General features: G+C 67.0%; 3 protein-coding genes across 4 annotated transcripts in view; 2 read left to right on the top strand and 1 right to left on the bottom strand.

The window, feature by feature from the left end:
* NSD2 (nuclear receptor binding SET domain protein 2) overlaps positions 1 to 2,734 on the top strand; it is a 46,514-nt gene extending 43,780 nt beyond the window's left edge. For both annotated transcript variants that reach the window (XM_084878819.1, XM_084878820.1), the window contains one exon: positions 146 to 2,734. In XM_084878819.1, coding sequence (XP_084734945.1) covers positions 146 to 417 — 272 coding nt within the window. In that variant the 3' untranslated portion in view covers positions 418 to 2,734. The remainder of the gene's footprint in view (positions 1 to 145) is intronic.
* A 274-nt stretch (positions 2,735 to 3,008) lies between these two features.
* Positions 3,009 to 11,888, bottom strand: NELFA (negative elongation factor complex member A). Its single transcript, XM_084879008.1, has 11 exons — positions 11,510 to 11,888; positions 7,429 to 7,600; positions 6,981 to 7,142; positions 6,225 to 6,314; positions 5,616 to 5,746; positions 5,454 to 5,523; positions 5,137 to 5,225; positions 4,809 to 4,920; positions 3,951 to 4,222; positions 3,742 to 3,841; positions 3,009 to 3,650 (listed from the first exon to the last, which is right to left on the bottom strand). Exons 1-11 carry the CDS (start codon positions 11,717 to 11,719, stop codon positions 3,466 to 3,468), a joined length of 1,593 nt encoding a protein of 530 aa, XP_084735134.1. The 5' UTR covers positions 11,720 to 11,888; the 3' UTR covers positions 3,009 to 3,465.
* Positions 11,889 to 18,011: 6,123 nt separating this feature from the next.
* On the top strand, positions 18,012 to 20,497 carry NICOL1 (NELL2 interacting cell ontogeny regulator 1). The gene is made up of 4 exons (XM_084905337.1): positions 18,012 to 18,096; positions 18,708 to 18,844; positions 19,505 to 19,593; positions 20,396 to 20,497. The coding sequence occupies exons 1-4, from the start codon at positions 18,026 to 18,028 to the stop codon at positions 20,459 to 20,461; spliced, it is 363 nt and encodes a 120-aa protein (XP_084761463.1). The 5' UTR covers positions 18,012 to 18,025; the 3' UTR covers positions 20,462 to 20,497.
* Positions 20,498 to 22,147: the final 1,650 nt, after the last annotated feature.

The following is a 22,147-nucleotide window of genomic DNA, read 5'->3' as shown; positions in this document are numbered from 1 at the left end:
CCGGAGCCCAGCGGAGCCCAGCGGAGCCCAGCGGGCTGCGGGCCAGGGCTGGGGGAGCGGGCAGTAGCAGGCACAGGCAGGCAGGGCAGGCCCCGGGCAGCTGGCCTCCGCGCTGTGGGTGTCTGGTAACGGCCGTCTCTTGCAGGGAAGTGGGTGTGCCCGTGGCATCACTGTGACGTGTGCGGCAAGCCCTCAGCCTCCTTCTGCCACCTGTGCCCCAATTCCTTCTGCAAGGAGCACCATGACACGGCCGCCCTGCGCTCCGCCGCCGACGGGCGCGCCTACTGCTGCGAGCACGACGTGGAGACCGAGTCCGCGGCAGGTGCCGAGGCCCAGAGCCCCTGCCCCGAGCCCAGGAGGCCCCAGGGCAGGAGGCGGCGGCGGCGGTGCTGGCGGAGGGTCCCGGAGGGCAAATAGCACAGCCTGCCCCAGGGTGGGGTGGGCCCAGCTGGGGGGCTGGGGCGGGGCACAGCCGCTACAGGAGCACAGGCCTCTCGGGAGGGAGCGCCTCCCCACTGAGCCATCGCAGCCCCGCTGCATCTGCACTGACCGCCTGAGCCGCGGGCTCGAGCCGGGACCAACGCACAGCATTCCAGCTGCTTGGATCGCTCAACGTCGCGTCCCCTCCCACTGGTTTTAGTTCACGTTGTGATTGACACGATTGGCATATGAGATGTTTTATCCCCAAACCTTAGAGTAGTTTTTCTGGAGGGCGGGGGCTCCGGCCCCGGACACCTCACTGGCTCTGATGAACCGGCGTGTTCGTACTAATGTGAAATCTCCCTCCAAGTGCCCTCCCTCACGCAGCACACGGGTCCCTGCTGTCTGCGGGCTGGACCTACGGGGCCTTGCCCTGTCGGCCTTCGGAGAGCAGGCCCCTCGGAGCCACTTCCTGGGAGCACGGGCGGGCGGGCATCTGCTGCCCTGGGCTCTTACCAACACCCGGGGGAAACTTTGTACGTTTTTTTCATTTGACGTTTCTTTACCAGTTTCTGGCTTTTATTCTCAATATATTTTTGCTAAACGTTTCACAATTACCACCGACTGAACCGTGTATTTACTGACGCGACCCCGAGTCTCCCGGCCAGGGTGTGGCCGTGGCGGGTGCGGCCGCATGGTGGTTTGGTGAGGACTCCAGGGAAGGTCTTTGCCTCGCACTTGGCACCGCCCCCCGGGCCCAGTGCCGCCAGGACACGTGTGTCTCTGCAGTGTTCTCTCCGGGGCCCAGGCGAGGCTAGAGCTGGCCACATGGAGCCGTGGCAGCTTCCTCGCTCTTTGCCAGTCAGACGTGCCCAGCCACGGCACTGCCTGCCAACTCTGGAGAATCTTCTGGAAAATAGTGCATTCTCTGTGCAAAACACGATTCTTCTTTCAGGAGTCCCTCTCCACCCTGGGGCTCAGAGCCCCCCGAGAAGGGGGCGCACCATGGGGCACACGTGTGCTGGTGCCTGCTGTCTGCAGGGTGCGCAGCTGGTCCTGAGCGGCTGGGGGCCTCTCTCTCCCAGACGGTTGGTCCTGGCCTCCAGGCCGACGGTGGTTTTCCTGGTGGTCACCAGCCCTTCTCTGGTGACCCGGGAGTCACCACACGGAACCGGAAGGAGAGGCCAGAGCGTTGGCCCGACCGCGTCCGCGCGTGGGCTCGGTTCTGATGGAAGCCCCTTTGCCTGACGGCTGTGGAGTGTTTCAGTCCGTTACTTCTAAATCGCTCCTTACGTCCTGTCGGCTTCGCACACTGTGAGGTCTGGGCACAGGGCTGTGGCCGTGCTTAGCCAGGGTTCATCGCAGGCCGGAGGCCACCCATCCTGCCCTCCTGCTGGGCGGCTACGTCAGGACACCCAACTTGGGTTGGCAGTGCACTTTGGGGAGCAATGAACTTGTTTTCATACTTGACAGCAGTCAACTCTTGTGATTGTGTCACTTTGGTATTTTCAAATTTTAAATGATCTTGAAGGAAATACTAGAAACATTATTTTCAATATAGCTGCCCTTTCTCCCAAAACTGTTAAACTGATGAGCAAATAACACTACCTTTTGAGTCTTTAGAAAACCATGATGGGGCAGGACCGGCCGTTGGAGGAGAGACTCCGTCTCGGGGGTGGTGTGGGGTTTGTCTCCGAACATGTTTCAGCCCTTTTGTCATTAATGTGAAGCAGAAACAAAATAAAATGGCCAGCCTCAGGATTCCTTGGCGTCGGGAACCTATGCCCAGTGTGATCGCGGCTCCCCGGCCGGCACTGGCCCGGGAGGTGGGCGCCTCACCAGCTCCAAGGCCCAGGAGCGTGTCCGCCTCAGCAGGGACCACTGGGGAGGCCAGTCGCTGTCCCCGGCTCCAGGGCCTCACACTCAGGTCTGTGCTGACGCCGCTGAAGTATTTATCTCTTGGGAACCCGGTCAGTGGACAGAGCAGTCTCCCAGGACGACCTGCTGTCGGGAGCGGAGGCAGCCTGTCCCATGGAGTCTGAGGAGCGCGGTGCCCACGTGCCATCGGGATGTGAACTGTCAGAACCTAACCTCAGCCTCGGTGCCTTCTGGTGCCTGGGCCCTGCGGCCAGGCCTCCTTAGGACCATGGTGCTATCGTGTTCTGACGGACTCTGAAACTTGAAGCTCACGTCGGGGGATGTATGGAAATGTAGACTCGGGGATTGCCAACATGGAAAGAAATAGCATTTAACGTGGAAGTTGTGTTTGGAAAATTGTGTATCAATATTTTTGTATTAAAAACTTTGAAAGGCTCTTTTCTTAAACGTGTGTTACATGGGCAGCAGCGTGAGGTTCTGGTCTCGGTTGTCACTGCAAGGCCCTCCCCTCAGAGAAGGCGGAGCGGAGAGGCTGGTCTTGGGAGTCCAAGGGACATCAAAACAGCAAGCGTAGATCTGATTGTGAGACTGTGTTATAATTTTAAAGTTGTTCCAAATCCCCCTCGAAGGTGATGTGGTGGGAGGGAGAGAGCCTCCCATAGGTGTTCCGCCCCCCACCCCCATGCTGTCCCAAACACATGGTCCTGGGCTTCCTGTAGAAAAGCTAAACTTTAATTGCTCAGGTAGTTTGTACAAGAACACAGGTGCGGAGACTGGTCTCTATGCTCACACTGTACAAAAGACAAGTAGAAAACATGGGCGGGACTGTCTGTCCCCACCTGTTCTCAGCCCGCTTGGCCCCCCTTTGGTCCCCTCAACCTCGAGGGCAATGGAATTTAAGAAAAATAAAAAAGTCTATAACAGGCAGAGCTGTCACTAAAATTAGGAAGTTAAAATTTTTTTGGTTAACTTTAACATTCAAAAATGTAATATTTAATCCAAAAAAGTGACTTATCACACAAAAAGTAACCCATCCTAAAACTTAAAAAATAAGTCCAAAACACCCCGAGAACAAGGCTACAGCTTGGGGCGGGGCTCGGCAGCACGACAGAGGCCTGCCGCTCAGAGCCGGAGCCGCGTCGCCGGCGGAGGCGGCGGCGGGCGCCCCTAGGACACGTTGGCCATGGGCTTGTACTTCTTGAAGCGCGTCCACTGGCCCGTGGCGTAGTTCATCTCGAACACGGTGTCCACCAGCATGGTGGTGCTGCCCTGGCCGTCCGACTTGGGCAGGTCCTCCGTGTGCTCGCTGAGCTTGATCTGGATCACGTCCCCCTGCTCCTGGCACGGGTTCTCTGTGGAGGGTGCAGGCTGCTGGGCGGGTCCTGGGGCCAAGGAGCCGACCCCCCGCCCCTGCAGGGCCCAGGGCCTCCCACACGAACCCACCTCGGGAGCCGGCCATGAAGCCCAGGATGAGGGCCTTCTCGGGCCGCGTGACCTTGTTGGCTGTCTTGAACATCTCCTGCGCAGCAAACATCTGCTCTCTCTGCGGTGCGGGCAGGGGGTGAGTGCCTGGCCCGCAGCCCGGCCCTGCTTCCCTCCACCCGCAGGCCCTGACAGGCACCACTGGCACCTCCACTGCCGGGCACACCTACCGTGAGGGACAGATTCTTCTTGGGCTGCTGCTGGGCAGGGGGCTGAGTCTGTGGGGCCACCATGGCCACCGGAGGTGCCTGGGCAGTGGGGGCGACGGCCGGGGGTGTGGTGGGCGTCAGGGGTGAGGTGGGCGCTGCAGGCGTGGGTGTGGGCGTGGCTGGGCTCAGGCCGCTGTTGTACATGGGCGCCCTCTGCTTGAACTGTGCCGGCAGGGCGGGGCTCGGGGTGCTGGGCTCCTCGGGGGGCCGGCTGGCTTCCCGGGAAGGTGCGGCTGTGAGCACAGTGAGGCCCGTTGAGGCACCGGGAGGTTGGGGACCCTCCCCCAGGCTCTGTGCCGGCCCTGCCTGGTCTGACCGTCCTGCCCACACTGCCTGGCTTGTGCAGCTGTCGGCCCTGAGACCTGGGTTCTCCAGGCTCCGACCAGCAGGAGCCTCTGGCCTGCAGCGGGGCAGAAGCCACGAGCAGCACCGCCAGCCCAGGGGTGGGCACAGGCTGCAGAGAGCCCTGCCCTGGAGCCAGGTGCCCGTCCCGGTCATCGGAGAGGAGGCAGGAGGCAGCCTGGAGTCCAGCTGGCCAGCAGACCCCAAGGCCGTCTCTGGCCGCCCTGTCCCTGGGACCATGTTCCCGGCAGGCAACGCAGAGCCTGACCAAGCGAAACCGCAGGGCAGAGCCGCTAGCCTGTCCTCTTGGATGTCCCGGGACTGGGAGCGGACCACAGCCCTGCGCTGCTGCCATCTTGGCCACGTCCCCCTGGAGTTGCAGCTGGGGCAGCTGCCTGTTGCCCCAGGAAGGGCTGGGCACATTCCAGCCAGCACAGCAGGGGGAGGGCCGGGCAGGCGGGTGCTGTGGGGGCCTACCTGGCGGCGCCTCGGAGCTGGGGATGTAGGATGAGGCCGGGACCACGCTGGGGGTGGCAGGCAGGTAGCTGGTGGAGGGCAGCGAAGGCTCGCTGTTCAGAGCCCCGAGTTTCTGGAAGACAGTGCGTGGTCTCTCCCAGAAGGGCCTGGGACCAGTGCCCGCAGGGAAGGGGCCTGGCCAGCGCCGCCTCTTATATGCATGTCCACACGCATACACACCGTGTGTGTACGTGTGCACACACGTATTCTCTGACAACACACTTTAGTGGCTAAGGACCGGGACGGGAGGGAGCACCCTGGCCGCGAGAGGCTCTGGCGGGAGCCCTACCTGTGTGGACACCAGGCCGGCTGCGTAGTCGGGGGTGGCGTTCTCGATCACCGTCTCCTCCTTGGCCGGCTTTTCCACCACTTCCGTGTCTGTGGGCAGAGCCTCGTCAGTGCCCGGTGGCCTCCGCAAGCAGGCTCAGCAAGGAGCCCCGAAACGCTGCCCCAGCCGGCCCTTCACGCACATCTCCAGGCAAAGAGCACGCGCCCCGGACCAGGGCGCCCCCTGCGCCCCCCTCCAGAGAGGCGGCCGCTGAGACCAGGCCCCGGAGGGGAACTCGGGCACCATCCTGGCTGACGCTGGGAGCCCCAGGTACGCACCCAGCGTCTTCCTTCTTCTCTTTGCCTCTCGGCCGGCACCGACCGTATCCAGCTCAGAAATGTGCAGCAGCTGCCCAGACAGACACACAGACAGAAGGCACCCTTAGCTAGTGTGAGCGCGCCAGGCTGGCCATGAGGGGCCGACACCGAGGGCGTGCCCACCTTCACGCCCCTCTCCTTGCGCAGAGGTGTCCTCGAGGGGGGCATGGGGGTCCGGTTCCCGGCAGGGCTGAAGACGCTGGGGGCCGTGGGGCTCCGGAAGGGCGCCTGCTTCGGGATGCCTTTGAGCGGGGCTGTGAGAGGACGGGCGTCATCGGCGCAGCCACGACCAGCGGGGCCTGTGCGAGCCGGGCCCCCGGACCAGAGGCCACTGCGGTGCCCAGGAGGCCGCCCCCCGCGGGGCCCTGACCCGGCCCTGCCGTGCCCGGGACGGCTGCCCTCGCCGTGAACAAGCGCTCCGCACCAGGGCGCCGCTCGGCAGAGAAGGCCGTAGCCAGCAACATCACAGCCAACCTACGACATTTTTGCCAAAAACACCAAACAGTGCCACGTGGGCAGCCGCATCCAGCACTCGGCCTTCCCTGCAGGCAGCACCTCGCCCATCTCCTGCCCTCCTGAGCGGCTCCGGCACGGACTCCATGCCCCCGCCCCCACCCCGAGGCATCGGCAAGGACACACCGGGCCAGCTCCCCTGACAGGGCCCGTCCCACCCCTGGGCAGCGGCCCCAGGCCTCGGGCTGAACCGGAGGCAGAGGGCCAGGCGGGCCTTACTGGTGGTGTCCATCTTCCGGAGCAGCCCCCGGCCCTTGGCGTGGAAGGGCACCCCCGCGCTCCTCTTCAGCAGCTGGGCGGCCTCGGTGGCTGCAGGGGAAGGGTGCGTGTCAGCGTGCGCACAGGACCTGCCGTCCCTTCGTGTGAACTGCCCCCCCCCCCCCCGCGGACACGTGCCCACGGCCCCGGCAGCTGCTGGCTTTTCCAATTCTCTCCGGCGGGGTGTGCATGTGCGTTATTAATATCCGTCCAGTCCGGGCTTCAGTCAAGTGGGGTTTCATGGAATGGGTATTGATAACATCCTCGCAGCACAAGGCTATTTGGCTGAAGGAATGGAGTTCCCTGCTTCCTGGCCACGACTGGCCACACACACGCTTCCTAAGCCGCCAGCTGGGAGCAGTGAGAACCCTGTAGCAGCCGCGCCCAGGGCAGCTGCACCCGAGAGCCAGGCGGAGGGCAGGAGCAGGAGCCTGGGCGAGCCGCCTGTCTCGTTGCCCGTGGGCCTCGGCACAGACTTCATTTCACAGCTAAGAGTAGAGATCCTTCAGCCGGAAGGCTTTCCAGCTTCTAAAACGGGTTTTAGAACCCAGTGCAGGTAGCAGTTAAGAGTTCTAAAACCCCAACCTCACGCAGGGCTCTGGCCGAAAAGCCCGTTAAAGCAGAACCTAAAAGGAGCTTAGAATAGAGCCACAGACAGGCCCGGGGCCTGCTCACCCTCCACGCGGCCGCCCCCCCCGCGGGCCGGGCGGCACTCACACTTCTGCAGGAGCTCGGCGCGCAGCGTGGCGCTCTTCGGCTTCCTCTTCAGCTGGAAGTGCTTCACGGGGGGCGTGAGCGGGCCGGCGAGCGTGGTCAGGGCGCTCTTGTTCAGGTACCGGCACTCAAGGGGCAGCATGGCCGACGCCTCGCACTCGCCCACTGTCCGTCCAGAAGCAGCCAGTCAGGAGGGGGCGGGGAGCCGGCCTGCAGCCTCCTACCGGGCCTGGAGCAGCACAGCCAGACCAGCGGCCTCGGCGGCCTGCCCTGGCTCAGATTCGGCGCCCCCTGGCTTTTCCACCGAGTCAGTGGCAGGCGCCGGGGCCCGCAGCGCAGCGCCCGGCTCCGCCGTTAAGGGTGCAGGGCTAACTCTCTGAGACCGGTGCGCTTTAAAAGGACGGTTCCTCTCGGGAAGCCTCCTCCCAGCACAAAGTACCCAGGCACGTACCCTTCTCTCGGAGTTCTCCCAGAATGTCCTGAACGTTGGGGTTCTGCTCTTCGAGATCGAGGTTAAGCGAGCCCGTGTCGGGAAAGGACTTGAGGATGTCGGCCACCATGAGCACCCAGGGGTCCGAGTCTAGGGTGGCCAGCTGGATGATCTCCGTCAGGGCACCCTTCATCTGCGGGAGAGAGGGTGTCCTCAGCGGCCCCCCCTGCCCCCGCCACCCTGCCGGAGCCGTGCGCACAGGAGCAGGGCACACCATCCTGTTTCTACATATAAACCCCCTGCAGCCCCTGCCCCTGCCAGGTCCCCCTTCCTCGTGCCCCCAGCCTCCACCAGGCTGCAGTGCCCACCCAGATCTAGTGCCCCACCACCTGTGGCTACCCTCCTGCTGGGCAGCCTCTTGCCCCAGCCTCCCACAGCAGCACCAGGCTCCTCGCGCGCGGCCCCGGGCACTGACGGGCATCTACAAGGGCCCACACATTGTCTCCGCCGGAGTGCGTGCTGCTGAGCCACTCCGGCCACACCGTCTGGGAGCCTGCCGATAAGGCCGCGGGGCCCGGGCGGTGAGGACGGAGCAGCAGGCCGGGCGGGCGGATGGCCCGGACACACGCCCCAGGGCCGGGTCAGCCCCCTCAGGCCGAGGGCAGGGGCACTCCTGGGAGGGCAGGGAAGCAGGCGTGTGGCGCTCGCACCGCTCTGTGGGCCAGGAGTCAGCAGGTACTGGACTCGGACAGAAGGAGCCGACGCGGGCAGGAGCCTCAGGAGCCCCGAACAGCACCAGGCGCTCCGGAGGCGGCCAGCACGCCGCAGCCCCAGGGGGACGTGGGCTGCGCTCGTATCCCCTCCGCGCCTGACAGGCCGAGCTCTTCCCCACCGCCGCCCTGCCCACGGCGCCGCTCCCCGCGATCCTGTGCCAGCGGAGGCCCCGCCCCCGTGGCTGCCCCCCCCCGGCCACGCCTCCCGCAGGTGCCCCCGGGAATGGAGAGCACCGTCCTCGGTGCCGACGGAACCACGTCCACAAACACTGCGTTTCCACAGCAGCCACAGGAGGAGACGCCGGCTCAGCGGGTGCGGCGCGAACAGAGCGGAAGGCACTTCAGTCACAAAAAGGAAGCAGCACGGATCCGCACGGATGAGCCTGGGAAACACTGCGCCAAGTCACAGGAGCCAGTCATCGAGGGCACAGTCACAGGAGTCCGCGTGCACGAAAGCCAGACCAGGAAAACCCGGAGGCACAGACGAGATCAGTGGTTGCCTGGGGCTGGGGTGGGGGGTCTGGTAATTGGCACAGGGTTTATTTTGGGGCTGATGAGGTGTTCTACAATTGATTAGGATGATATACTAAAACACAACTCAACTGTACCTATACGGGGTGAACTGATGGTATGTGAGTTATACATCTCAACAGAGCTGTTAAAACTCATTCCAGCCGAAACCGGTGTGGCTCAGTGGATAGAGCATCAGCCTGGGGACTGGAAGGTCCCAGGTTCGATTCCGGTCAAGGGCATGTACCTTGGTTGCGGGCACATCCCCAGTAGGGGGTGTGCAAGAGGCAGCTGTTCGATGATTCTCTCTCATTGATGTTTCTAACTCTCTATCCCTCTCTCTCCTCTCTGTAAAAAATCAATAAAATATATTTAAAAAAAACTCATTCCTGATTAAAATAAACATTTTTAAATTCTAGGGATAGGAAAGAATTTTCATAACCAGATAAAAAGTCTCTCCGAACAGCCATGGGAAACACTGTCTCACTATTGGCAGGATTGAAAGTGCCCCCACCCCCCCATCAGGAGGCGGCGGGGTCCTGGAGGGTCCCGGTGACTGCGGGGAGGCGAGAAGAAGAAGTAAATGGCAACACGAACGAGCATGAAATATCCGGAAATACCCGAACAGAAGATGGAGGCCTCCCAGGAGAAAACCATAGCTTTACAACGAACATTAAAGATCTAGAGACATGCTACACTCATAATCTGTAAGATGTGATATGGAGATGATTTAACCCGAACCAACCAAAGTCACCCTGTCTTCCTCAAAGTCCCAACCAGCGCCTGTGGGTGGAGCTGAGAAGGGAAGGTCACACGCAGGGCGTGAGACGGGGCGAGCGAGAGTGGCCGGGACGCCCAGGAATCGCGAGAGGGCTGCGTCAGGAGAGGTGGCAGGGGCAGGACTGTGCTCCTACCACAGGGACTCAGTCCGGCCTAACGGCCCCGGCATTAGCCACCTGCAGACTCCGGCCCCACAGTCCAGGCACCGTCCCCACACACAGGGCTGGACCCATCAAATGTCATCAAGTCAGACGCACTTCCCGCAACTCCAGTAACCCAGCGTGCACGGGTGCCCCCCACACACCCCAACAGGACGCGCGCCCCAACTGCTCGGGAAGACCGGGGCCTCCGGGCCGCGTCCGGGTAGGAGGCCTGGCTCTAGCCACAGCCGCCTGGCACGCCGAGCTGGAGGGTACACTCGGGCCGAGGGCACAGCTCGGGCGCCGGGAAGGTGGCGGGGAGAGACCTGTGCACCTGTCTCCTGACCAGCAGCCCAGGATCGGGCACCGCCAGAGCGCATCAGCGCAGAGCACACCAGCCGGCCCCGGCGGACCCACCTCCAAGGAAACCTGGCTAAGGAGGAGAGCGGGGCACAGGTGAGGGGAGGGTGAAGACGGAAACCGCCTGTCCCGTGGACGTGGCTCCCCGGGCCTCAGCCTGAACGGTGGCGGTGGGCCTGGCTCTGCTGCTGGGGCCCGCCTCTCCCGGTTGGCCGCCTTGCTGTCAGAGAAGAAGGGGAACTCGGTTCTCGACGCAAAGGGTTTGGCCAACAGACAGGCGAGGGCTGGCGGTGTCTAATGTGCCGGAGCCCCCAGCTCCGAGTCTGCCCGGCCACGGGAGCTCAGGGCGTTCGCAGAGCCTCTGGGGCTTCTGCTCCTGGCTGAGGCCGCCCGCCCCGGCAGCCTGGGCCTGTGCTCAGCTCCGGCTCAGTGAGTCTTCTCCAGCCCCCACCGCCCCCGCCCCAGGCGGGCCCCTCCCGCTCCCCCAGGGCTCCCCCTGCCCCACAGGTGACGCCTGGAGCACTCCGGCTCTGTCCTGGTCTGAAACTCTGTCTGCTGCTTCCCACGACTCTTAGACCTCAGCGGCCTTTCTCCTTCTCTCCTTCAGGGGCGCCTGCTCTTCGGAAGCTCGTCTGGACGAAGCCAGCCTTTGAGGCCTGAACCGGCCGCTTTTGGGTAATGACAGGGGCATGGGGGGCGGAGGGGGCACATCCCGGGGCGTCCAGATGGAGCGCGGGAACCGGAGACGCACGGAGGGCGGTGTCCCTGGTGGTGGCCGCTTCCACGCCCACAAACACCAGCCATATGTAACTGGCTGTGATCAATTAGTTGTAAGACACCACTGCACTCGGACCAGCCAACACCAGCCATATGGCTGCGCACCTCCAACCGAACAGCGTCCGTGACAGCTCCGCGGGAAGGGAAGCGAGAGGGAGGCCGGGCGCCGAGGCCCGGCGGGGTCCCAGCGCCGTCCCCAGCGGGGCGCGGGCCAGCCCCTCGCTCCCCGGCCCCGGTCTCTGCCTCCGCCCTCCGCCCGCCTCTCTGGGGTCCACACAGGCGGCACCCACCCCGGGCCCGGCCGAGCGGAGCCTCCGTGCCCCGCCCTCCACGGGCCCATGGACACCATGGACACCATAAACCCGAAGACACAAACGCGGGCGCGTGGGCTCGGCCCCGGCGCCCACCAGGGACCGGACGCGGCCCCGGGCCCACGCGCGGCGCGGACACCCGCGAGGGGGCGGGGCGGCGGTTGGGCGCTCGGCTCCGTTGGCGCGACCGGAGCCTGACGCGCGTCGCGGGGAAACCAACCCAAACCCCCGGCTCGCGTGACGCAGACACGGGCGGGGGAGGCCACGGCGTGCGCGGCCCCGCGCGGCGGCCGCTTCGTGGGGCGCAGCCGCCGGCCGTCCTCCGAGGGGCTCCCCACCGGGTCCCGGCCGCGCCCCCTCCGCCCCCCGCGCACCCTGCCCGCGCCCCGCCTCCCACGCCGCCGGCCCCGCGTGTCCGCGTCCCGGAGGCCGCCGCGCGCCGCCGCCTCACCTCGTCCACCGCGCGGCGCGGGAGGTGCAGCGTCCCGAGCAGCAGCTTGAGCTTCACGGCCGACGAGAGGCCGTGGAAGCAGAGGCGGATGTTGTCGATGACCGCGGCCGTGAGCAGCGACGCGATGCTGGGCGGCGCCCACAGCTCGTCCGTGGCGCCCAGCTTGTTGTGCAGCCACAGGCCCGTGTCGCTCTCCCGCATGGACGCCATCTTGGGGGGGGAACGCCGGGCGCCGCCGCCGGGCCGGCATCTTATGAAGACACCTGCGCGCCCGCGACGAGGACCCCCGACATGGCGGCGCCCGCCTGGCGTCTGCGGTGACGTCGTCGTCGGGGCGGGGCCTCGGCGAGACGCTGCGTGGCGACGCCGGCTTAGGCTCGCCGTCCGCCGTAACGTGACATGGCGCCGCCCACGGTCCGCTCCGGGGACGGCCTGACGTCAGGGGAGGGGCGTGGCGCCGCGGGAGTGCGCGCCTGCGCGGCGGCGGCGAGGGACGCTGCTCTGCCGCGGGGCCCGGAGCTGCTGCGCGCGCCGCCGGCCGGGGCGCCTTTGCCGGTGGGAGCGGGTTGGGCCCCGCTCTCGTCCGCCCCAGCCGTGCGCCGAGCACCTGTGTGCCCGCGGCAGGCCGCGCCCGTGGAAGGCGAGCCCGCGGAGCATCTTCCCGTGTGTGTGAGCCGAAGCGCGGGCGGACCTCGGCGGATGCGGAAGGCTCCGGAGAAGGCGGCATGGCTGTTCCCGCGCTTCGTGCCCGGAGAGAGCGGGGCGGGGGCGGGCGGTGCTCGCCGTCCCGGGGAGACGCGGCGGGGGGGCTGGACTCGGAGGGACGCCCACCTGTCGGAGGCGGGTTTTCCGGGAGGCCGTGCACACCGCACCCGCGCCTGGGCCTCCAGCTGGAGCCCCGCCGCCGGAGGCGAACCGGCCCGTTACTCCGGGGAGTTCCTGTTGCGCTCGGAGCCTTGGCTGTGTCCGGTGTGTTGCTTTGACCCTGCCCGGTGGGCTCAGGGACTGAGCGGCCCCCTGCGGGCTGAGGGCCCCGGGTTCGATTCCAGTCCAGGGCACATGCCTGGTTGTGGGCTCGGTCCCGGTAGGGGGCGTGCAGGAGGCAGCCGATCCGTGATTCTCATGGATGCCTCTCCCTTCCTCTCTGAAATCAATAAAAACATATTCAAGACAATAATCCGGATTGTTCACAGACAGACGGCGGTGTGGTGATGGCCAGGGGGACGGGGGCCGATGGTGGCGGAAGGGGACCTGCCGGGTGAATGCAGTCCCGCAGCAGGTGAGGTGGGACTCACAGCGGAGAGCCCAGCCACCAGGAAGACAGGGAGGGGAAGCCCTGAGCGGAGGACCTGGAGTCCACGCCGACAGGAAGAGCAGAGGTGTGGTCTGCCCGTGTGTGTCAGTCACTGTCCCTCGGCAAGTTCCGTAAAGAGGAAGTGACCATCAGGGCTGTCTGAGGGCGGGCAGTGGATTCACTGTGGTTGCAGGTCACACTCCACAAGGGCGCTCATTGGGAAGAGCAGGCGGGGCAGCCCCAGGCCGGCGGGGCAGCCGAGTGCCCACCATGGAGGTGAGACTGGACGGCTCGGGCCGCTGCTGTCGCCGCTGGAGCCACCGAGGCCGCCGCGGAGTGGACCCCGAGGTGCGGTGGCCGGGCCAAGGGGAGAGCGGCAGGTACCCGAGGGATGTGCCTCAGTCGCGCCTGGGGCTCAGTCTCGCCGGCAGCTCAGCGGGTCTGCGGGGACAGGGAGGGGGACTGAGGAACGGCAGCCTCCGCTGTGGCCGTGGGCGACCACGGCATCGAAACCCTGGACCCGACACAGGAAGCGTGGTGCTTCCTGGGCTGCAGGCCACGGCCGCCAGCGGGGTCCCTGAATGGAGGGACCCTGAGTTCTGGGAGCCCAGCCACCAGGAAGACAGGGAGGGGAAGCCCTGAGCGGAGGACCTGGAGTCCACGCTGACAGGAAGAGCAGAGGTGTGGTCTGCCCGGCAGCAGGTGTGTGCAGACTGCCGGGCCGGGAAAGGGGGTGGTGCCCCAGGGCACAGGGCCAGGTGGGCGCCACCCCAGCGCAGGCCCCGGGCACCCAGAGGAGGCCTCAGGGCTCCTGCCTGGGCCGGGGGTCTGTTCTCTGAAGATGAGCACACTCACAGACCCCGCACGCCCTGCACTCCGCAGCCGCTCGCAGTTCCTGACGGAACGGATCCCGGGCACCGTGTCCCATAGAAGGTGCCGCCAGCACAGCCTGGCCGCGTGGCTCACAGTTAGAGTGTTGGCCTACAGACTGAAGGGTCCCGGGTTCGATTCCAGTCAAGGGCACAGACCTCGGTGGTGGGCTCCTCCCCGGCCCGGGCCCTGGTCTTGGGGCACATGCAGGAGGCAGCCAATCGATGTGTTTCTCTCAGATCACGTCTCCCTCTCTCTTCCACTCTCTCCAAAGTCAATGGGAAAGTCCTAGGTGAGGGTTAAACAGAAGTTACCACCAACGCAGAGCAGCAAGTACGGGGGGGGGGGGGCGGGGGGGGACCCCGCGGATAAGGGGGGCTCGATCCCACGCCTCCCTGCCCCCAGCAGGCGGCCCACGGAGCCCGGCGCCCACTTCTCTCCCGGCCAGCCCCAAACTCTGCCTGGGACCCAGGCCCCCGTCTCCCCCAACCCCCACACCATCTTCGCCTGCTCCCCACCCCACATCCCGTGTCCATCAGCATCGCGTGGGCTCCACCCGCCCCTCAGCGCCCCTTCAGGAGCCGAGTGCAGGGGAGCAGAGGCTAGGGGCCCTGACACCGTGGGCCTGGGGCCACCCGCTCTGGGAAGAGGTCCCGCAGAGCCCGACCCACCTGGTCCCTGAGCAGCCGCCCACCTCCGAGGGCGTGGGGAGGGGTGGAGGGCTCTGGGTGTTGGGCTGGGGCTGGGGGGGCGGCGGCCGGGTTCATGTCCTGAGCTTCCTGTCACTGACGTGGCCACATTGGCCCCCCAGCTCCCCCTCCAACCTCCAGGCCCGGTTCTGAGCTGGGCCTGCACAGCCAACGCATGGTTTCTGACCCAATGCCCCAACTCCACCACCAGCCTGCCCCCCTCCCCCACTCCCTGGAGGCCCCCTCCACCAGCGGCTCTTACCCAGCCCCGGGGCAGCCGCTCCTCCAGGCCTGGCAGCCCTGCGGCTGGGCCTCTGCCCCAAAGGCTGGTCCCCGCGCCCCTGGGTCCCTGCACGCACGCGTCCTGGGATCTGACCGTCCTGGGATCTGACTGCGCAGGTTCCCGCAGCTGCAGACACGGGGAGCAGAGGTACGGGCCTGCCTCCGGGGCTGGGGGCACGGGGTGCTGGTATGAGGTCACATACTGAAGCCCTGACCCCCGTGCACTGACCGCAGACACTCCGTCTACAGGCGGGCGTGGTCTGTCCACACAGTGGAGTGGTATTCCGCCTTAAAAAGGAGGGAATCCGCCGGGGCAGGGCTCAGGGCTGAGTGCAGACCTCTGAACCAGGAGGTCACAGTTCAGCTCCCCGTCAGGGCACAGGCCTGCCTGCAGGCTGGAGCCCCAGGGCAGGCGTGCAGGAGGCGGCCGGTCAGTGATCCTCTCCCATCATCAACGTTTCTGTCTCTCTCCTGTCCTCTCTGAAATCAATGAAAGTACATTTAAGGGGGAAGAAGGAAGGAAGACCTGCCATAGGCTCCAAGCATGTCAGACTCAAAGGCCAACTCGGGCCCAGTAGACCAGTATAAGTGGATGTGGCCGCAAAAAAACCCCAAAATCCTCAATTTTCATAGAAACGCAGGTTTATTTCGATAGAGACAGGCTGAATTCAAAGGGCTGAACTAAATGAGTCATCGTTCACACAAAACAACAGAACATTTTAATAAAAACTAACATTTTTCTTGAACATTAACTACCAGACAATGAATAACTGCACAAATTAAGCATCACAAGCCTTCACCGGTGTGGCTCAGTGGGTGAGTGTTGGCCTTCGGACTGAAGGGTCCCAGGTTCAATTCCAGTCAAGGGCACGTACCTTGGTTTCTGGGCACATCTCCTGTGGGGAGTGTGCAGGAGGCAGCTGATGGATGTTTCTAACTCTCTGTCCCTCTCCCTTCCTCTCTGTAAAAAATAAATTTTAAAAAGAGCATCACGAAAATAAATCTATTTTCCTTGCTCTCTGAAAGTGAAGTATTTCATGTAGTGCACACCAAACAAGTCAGTCCAAGACTAACGATGTGGCCACCGGCTGCTAAAATACTCGCTGCTGGTGTTAGTGGAGAGAAATGGCGCCTGCGTAGGCCTAGGGAAGTGAATGCAGCACGATTATAGCAGTCAGTCGTTAGGGAACGGTGTGGTTCGTTATTAGTAATAACTAGAGGTCTGGTGCTCGCATTCGTGCAGGGTTGTGCCCTCTGTGGCCTGTCCCCAGCCTCGCAGCCCTGCAGCCCAGCCTGGCACCCTGCCTTGGCCTGGCACCGCCCCTCCCCTGCTCCACCATTCCGCCTGCGGAGGATGGATTGGGCCGGCCCCGCCGCCTCCACTGGTCAGTTTGCAGGTGGTCAGGGCGGTGGGCCCCTCACGCCCGCTTTGAACTGGCGCTGCCTGCTCACCTCCATCGCCCTCAGGATGGGCCTGGGGGGACACAGGGTGGGGGCAGCGCCCGCAGGGGCAACGATGGGGCAGGAAGCCTGAGCCCGCTGATGGCCGAGGGCAGGGCTGGCCCCGGGGTCGGGGAGGCTGGAGAGAGAGGGAGGGAAGGGACGGGGCAGAGGCCTGGGTGGGGCGAGGGGCTCACCAGGTCTGTGTTGTTTGGAGGGATGAGGGCTGGGGAGGTGTCCCCCATACTCAGGACCCGGCAGCCCCCCTGGCTGCATGGTCCCCTCAGCCGGGGCGCTGAGTGTGTGTGTGTGTGTGTGTGTGTGTGTGTGTATGTGGGGGTGGTCTGTGTGTGTGGAAGCGGGTAGGGGGTCTGTGTGTGTGTGTGTGTGGAGGGGGGGTCTGTGTGTATAGAGGGGAGTCTGTGTGTGTGGGGGGGTCTGTGTGTGTGTGGGTCTGTGTGTATGGAGAGGGGTCTGTATGTATGGAGAGGGGTCTGTGTGTGAGGGGTCTGTGTGTGGGGGGTCTCTGTGTGTGTGTGGGTCTGTGTGTGGGGGGTCTGTGTGTGTGTGGGTCTGTGTGTATGGAGAGGGGTCTGTGTGAGGGGTCTGTGTGTGGGGGGTCTGTGTGTGTGTGGGTCTGTGTGTATGGAGAGGGGTCTGTGTGAGGGGTCTGTGTTGGGGGGGAGTCTGTGTGTATAGAGGGGAGTCTGTGTGTGTGTGGGGGGTCTGTGTGTGTGTGGGTCTGTGTGTGTGTGTGTATGGAGAGGGGTCTGTGTGTGGGGGGGGGTCTGTGTGTGTGTGTGGGGGGGGTCTGTGTGTGTGGGGGGGTCTGTGTGTGTGTGTGTGGGTCTGTGTGTATGGAGGGGGGTCTGTGTGTGAGGGGTCTGTGTGCGGGGGGCAGTCTGTGTGTGTGTGTGTGGGTCTGTGTGTATGGAGGGGGATCTGTGTGTATGGAGGGGGATCTGTGTGTATGGAGGGGGGTCTGTGTGTATGGAGGGGGGTCTGTGTGTATGGAGGGGGATCTGTGTGTGGGGGGCGGTCTGTGTGTGTATAGAGGGGGGTCTGTGGGGGGGCGGGGGGTGAGGGTGCGCGCTGGGCTGGAGGTGAGGCTGGGCCTCGGAGGAGGGGATGAGCTGAGCTGGGAGAGGATGGGTTGGGGGCAGGTTGGGGGGCAGAGGGGGAAGGGGTAGCTGCTGCCCTCGCTCTGGGGGGCGGGACGCTGTGGGGGGGCGAGGGCGACAGGGGGACCCCCAGCTGGGGAGCCACTGGCGCTCCCCCCCCCCCCCCCCCCCCGCCCCTGACCCCACGGGACTCCGGACAGAAACGGAAACGCGCATCAGGTCCGGACGCCGCCCCCGCTCCTGGGCGCCGGGCCGGGCTGCAGCCCCGCGGCCGCCGCTGGGCCCGGCGGAGCGGAGGTCCCGCCCCGAGCCCGGGGGACGCTGACCGGAGCGGGCGCTGCCCACCGGGGCGCCCAGTGCACGCCAAGCGGTGCCCGGGCGCCCGGCCGGCCGGTCCCCGAGCCGGCACCCGCATCGCTTTCCCTTGGCGGCGAGGACTCCGCGTCCCAGGGGCGCAGAGGGCAGAGACCGGGACCCCTCCGAGGCCACACCGCCGGGGCGCCGGGTGGGGGGGCGGCCATCTCCCGGACAGCCGCCGGAGCCCCTCCCCGCCGGGCGCTCAGGGTCCTCCCCGGGGCCGCCCCGCAGCGGCCAGGCTCCGGCCACAGACTCCCCGCCGCCGCTCTGCTCCCCGGCGGGGCTCCGACTGCCCCCAGCGCCGCCCCCCGCAGCCTCCCTTCGCCCGGGGACGGGACGGGGCGCCGGGATCCCGGAGCCGCTCCGGCCCTTTAAATCGGCGGGGCCTCCGGTTTCCATGGCGACGACGTCGGCCGGTGGGGGAGGGGGCGCGGGAAGGGGGACCCGGGCGGGGCGGGGGCGCATGCGCGGTGCGCGCCGAACGCAACGCGTCTCGCCCAGGCGCCCGCGCTGCGTTCCCGGTGCCCGACCGCGGTAAGGGGGGCCGGGGGCGCGGGGCGGGCGGGGTGTCTGGGGGGGATCGGGGTCTGTTCCAGGCCGGGTTCGGGGGGACGGGGCGGGCGGGGTGTCTGGGGGGGATCGGGGTCTGTTCCAGGCCGGGGGCGCGGGGCGGGCGGGGTGTCTGGGGGGGATCGGGGTCTGTTCCAGGCCGGGGTCGGGGGGACGGGGCGGGGCGGGGTGTCTGGGGGGGATCGGGGTCTGTTCCAGGCCGGGGTCGGGGTCGGGGGGCCGGGGGCGCGGGGCGGGGGTGTGTGTAGGGGGATCGGGGTCTGTTCGCAGGCTGAGGTCGGGGGGTCGGGGAGACGGGACGGGGCGGGGCGGGGTGTCTGGGGGGGATCGGGGTCTGTTCCAGGCGGTTTCGGGGGGACGGGGCGGGGCGGGGTGTCTGGGGGGGATCGGGGTCTGTTCCAGGCCGGGTTCGGGGGGACGGGGCGGGCGGGGTGTCTGGGGGGGATTGGGGTCTGTTCCAGGCCGGGGTCGGGGGGACGGGGCGGGGCGGGGTGTCTGGGGGGGATCGGGGTCTGTTCCAGGCCGGGGTCGGCCGCGGGGCGGGCGGGCGGCGCTCGGACCCTCCTGCCTTGCAGGCCGCCCCCTCCGCCCGCCATGGCGCCCCCGTCGCCGCGCCCCCCGGGGCCGCTGCTGCTGCTGCTGCTGCTGAGCGCCGCGCTGCTGGGCGCCCGGGCCCGCGCCGAGCCCGCCGGCAGCGCCGTCCCCGCGCAGAGTAGGTGCCGGGCCGTCCCGTCCCGTCCCGTTCCCCTTCCCGTCCCCGTCCCCGTCCCCGTCCCCGTCCCCGTCCCCGTCCCCGTCCCGGTCCCGCCCCCGTCCCCGTCCCCGTCCCCCGTCCCCGTCCCCGTCCCCGTCCCCGTCCCCGTTCCCGTCCCCATCCCGGTCCCGTCCCCGTCCCCGTCCCCTTCCCCGCCCCCTTCCCGTCCCCGTCCCCGTCCCCGTCCCCGTCCCCGTTCCCGTCCCCATCCCGGTCCCGTCCCCGTTCCCGTCCCCTTCCCCGCCCCCTTCCCGTCCCCGTCCCCGTCCCCGTCCCCGTCCCCGTCCCCGTCCCCCGTCCCCGTTCCCGTCCCCATCCCGGTCCCGTCCCCGTCCCCGTCCCCTTCCCCGCCCCGGTCCCCTTCCCCGGCCCGTTCCGGTCGGTCCTGTCCCCATCCTGGTCCCGGTCCTGCGTGCGGGAGGCCGCACCTCGCTTTGTTCCCGCGCCCCGCCCCCTGGCCGCCCCTTCGGTGGGGAATGGGGTGGGGGTGGGGAGGAATGGGGGGACGGGGTGGGGGTGCGGGTGGGATGGGGTGGGGGAGGGGGTGGGGTGGGGGATGGGGGGTGGGGGGTGGAGGACGGGCCAGCTGCTGGGGACAGAGCAGCCCCTCCCCCGCAGGCCGCCCGTGCGTGGACTGCCACGCGTTCGAGTTCATGCAGCGCGCCCTGCAGGACCTGCGCAAGACGGCCTTCAGCCTGGACGCCCGGGTGAGGGCTCCCGGCCCGTCCGGTCCCCTCCCCGCCCCCCCCCCATCCCCGCCGGCCCCCCCCCACCCCGCCCCCCTCCCCGCCCCCCTCCCCGCCCCCCTCTCCGCCCCCCTCCCCGCCCCCCTCCCCGCCCCCCTCCCCGCCCCCCTCCCCGCCCTCGGCTCCCCTCACCGTGCACAGGGTCCCCGCCCCCCGCCCAGCCTTCCCCGGGCGGGAGGAGACTGGGGGGCCCTGGGGCGCCGTGCTGGGCACAGAGACAGGGCAGCCGGAGTGTGGAAGGAGCAGGGAGCCCCCCTCAGGGGCACAACTCCAGGAGGGAGGGGGGCCCAGACAGCCCTGCAGCCCCCGGTCTGAGGCCCCCTGAGGGGGAGGCTGGAGAGACTGGAGGGGCTGATGGGCCGGAGGAGGTGCAGAGGCGGGCAGTGATCTCTGTCCCAGCCCGAGGGGCTCCGTGTTGAGGGTCCGCCCTTGAGCCAGGAGGTCACGGAGGTCACGGTATTTGGGTTGCAGGCTGCACCCCCAGTGCGCGCACAGCAGGCAGCCCATCGGGGATTCTCTCACCACTGACTCCCTCTCTCTCTCTCCTCCGAGGGGTGTGGGTGTGGGTGTGCGGAGGGGGGGCGGGAGAGACGGAGGAATTGGGGGGGCCGCAGCAGGGGGTCCCTGCAGTGAGTGGGGTGCAGAGGGCCAGGGGCCTCGGAGAGGAACTGGGGAGCGGGGCTGGGAGGAGCCAGGAGGTGGCGCCCCCCTTGGGCTGGGGGTGGTGACTCACACCCTGACCACCGTCCCTGTTGCTTTCCAGACGGAGACCCTCCTGCTGCAGGCGGAGCGCCGGGCCCTGTGCGCCTGCTGGCCCTCGGGGCGCTGAGGACCCCGCTGCCCCCCAATAAACGCCCAGCCCGGTGCCCGTGTCCTGTCTCCTGCTCTGGCCGCCTGCCCACCCACCGCGCTGTCCCCCTGGCCCTGCTGGGCGTCTCTGGGCCTTGATTCCCCCACTGCCACGGGGTGAGGCCCTCCGGGCGGGCATGTCCCATGACGGTGCCCACACTGAGCAGGCGCACGCCTCTGGGCACCACTTCCTGCCCCGCCTGTGCTGGGCTCGGAGCCCTCTGGGCAGTGGTTCCTGAGGCCCAGCCAGTGGCCGGGCCCGCAGAGCCTGTGGCCACGGAGCCCAGGACCTGCCACAGCCTCCCCGCCTGCAGGTCCCTTCAACAGCCCCAGTTCAGCCCCCGGGCACAGCCTGAGGCGGGCACCACGCCCCACGGCCGGCCCACACGTGCACTCGGTGCCAGGCAGGGGGTCTCCAGGGACCCTCCCTCTTCTCGCTAAAGCTTCACAGGGAAGCGATGCTTTACGACACCCAGGCGCTCGGTGGGGCGCTGATGGGGTCACGGTGGCACCCCGCCGAGCTGGGCTTCGGGTCCCTGCTGGTGGCGCCTCAGCAGGGCCGGGCCTGCGTGCGTCCCCGCCTGGCTGCCTCCAGAAGTTGCCCCAAGGACCTGCCCTGCCCTGCCCTGCCCTCCCCGCCCCCATGCCTCCCCACCCCCAGTGGCTCCCCTCACGCCGTGGCTCCTACTAGGAACCCGTCCTGTTGCCAGGGCTCTGGAAGTGCCAGGGTGTTGGCACTGGAGCGAAGAGACCGGAGTCCCACGTGGCACAGCCTGGCAGGCCCTGCGTGGCCCCCGCCTGGGTGCCACGTCCTGGGCCGCAGAGAGCAGCGAGGCAGGTGCTCACGTCGGACCCGGACCCATTGGCCTCATCATGCCGTTTCTGGTGAGGGCATGGCCTGTGGTGGCTGATGGGGCAGAGGCACCCAGGACCCAGGATCCGCTGGTCACCCCTGGGCTGGAGGGGAGGGCTGTCCCTCCCTATGGGACTTCGCTGGGCACCCGGTGTGGCTGCTCGTGATAGGGGATGGGGCAGCGGGTGGTGTCACGGGGGTGCATCCGGAGCCGGCGGGGTGTCCCTTGGGAGGCGGCAAGGGCAGGGGCACACGGGGAAGAGCAGTGGCCCCACGGCTGCAGGGCAGGGGGGTCGGGAGTGGGGAGGACCCTCGGGAGCCAGGGGGGTCGGAGCAAGCAGGGGTGCCACGTGGCACCGGAACGGTGCAGGGAGAGGGTGGGGGGTGGAACCGCAGGACGGGGATGCCATGAAGAGCCCCCGGGCTGGCGGCAGCAGGAGGAGCAGTTGTGCTCACTCGGAGGCGTCGGCATGGCTCATGGGCTGAGCATCGACCCAGGAACCAGGAGGTCACGGTTCGATTCCCGGTCAGGGCACATGCCCAGTGTGGGACACTGGCGGCAGCCGGTCCATGATTCTCATCGTAGATGTTTCTGTCTCCTCCTCTCTAAAATCAATAAAAAATACATTTTTAAGAAGGAGCCGTTGGGATTGGCCACGTGGTCTGTTTGAGAGGAGGGGAGGGGGTGGGTTTGGGAGAAGGAGGGAAGTTGGGGATGGGTCTGCTGGCTGAACTGGGAAGGAAGGGCTGGAGAGAGGAGTGGACAGCGCTGGCCGGGAGCCCTGAGTGGACAGAGAAGGGACCCCGGAGGAG

This window comes from Pipistrellus hanaki (assembly GCF_964339955.1).
Source record: "Pipistrellus hanaki genome assembly, chromosome: 1".
Classification (NCBI taxonomy): Eukaryota; Metazoa; Chordata; class Mammalia; order Chiroptera; family Vespertilionidae; genus Pipistrellus; species Pipistrellus hanaki.
Note: the sequence above shows the minus strand (reverse complement) of the source record. Positions and strands in the feature narration are given on the sequence as shown.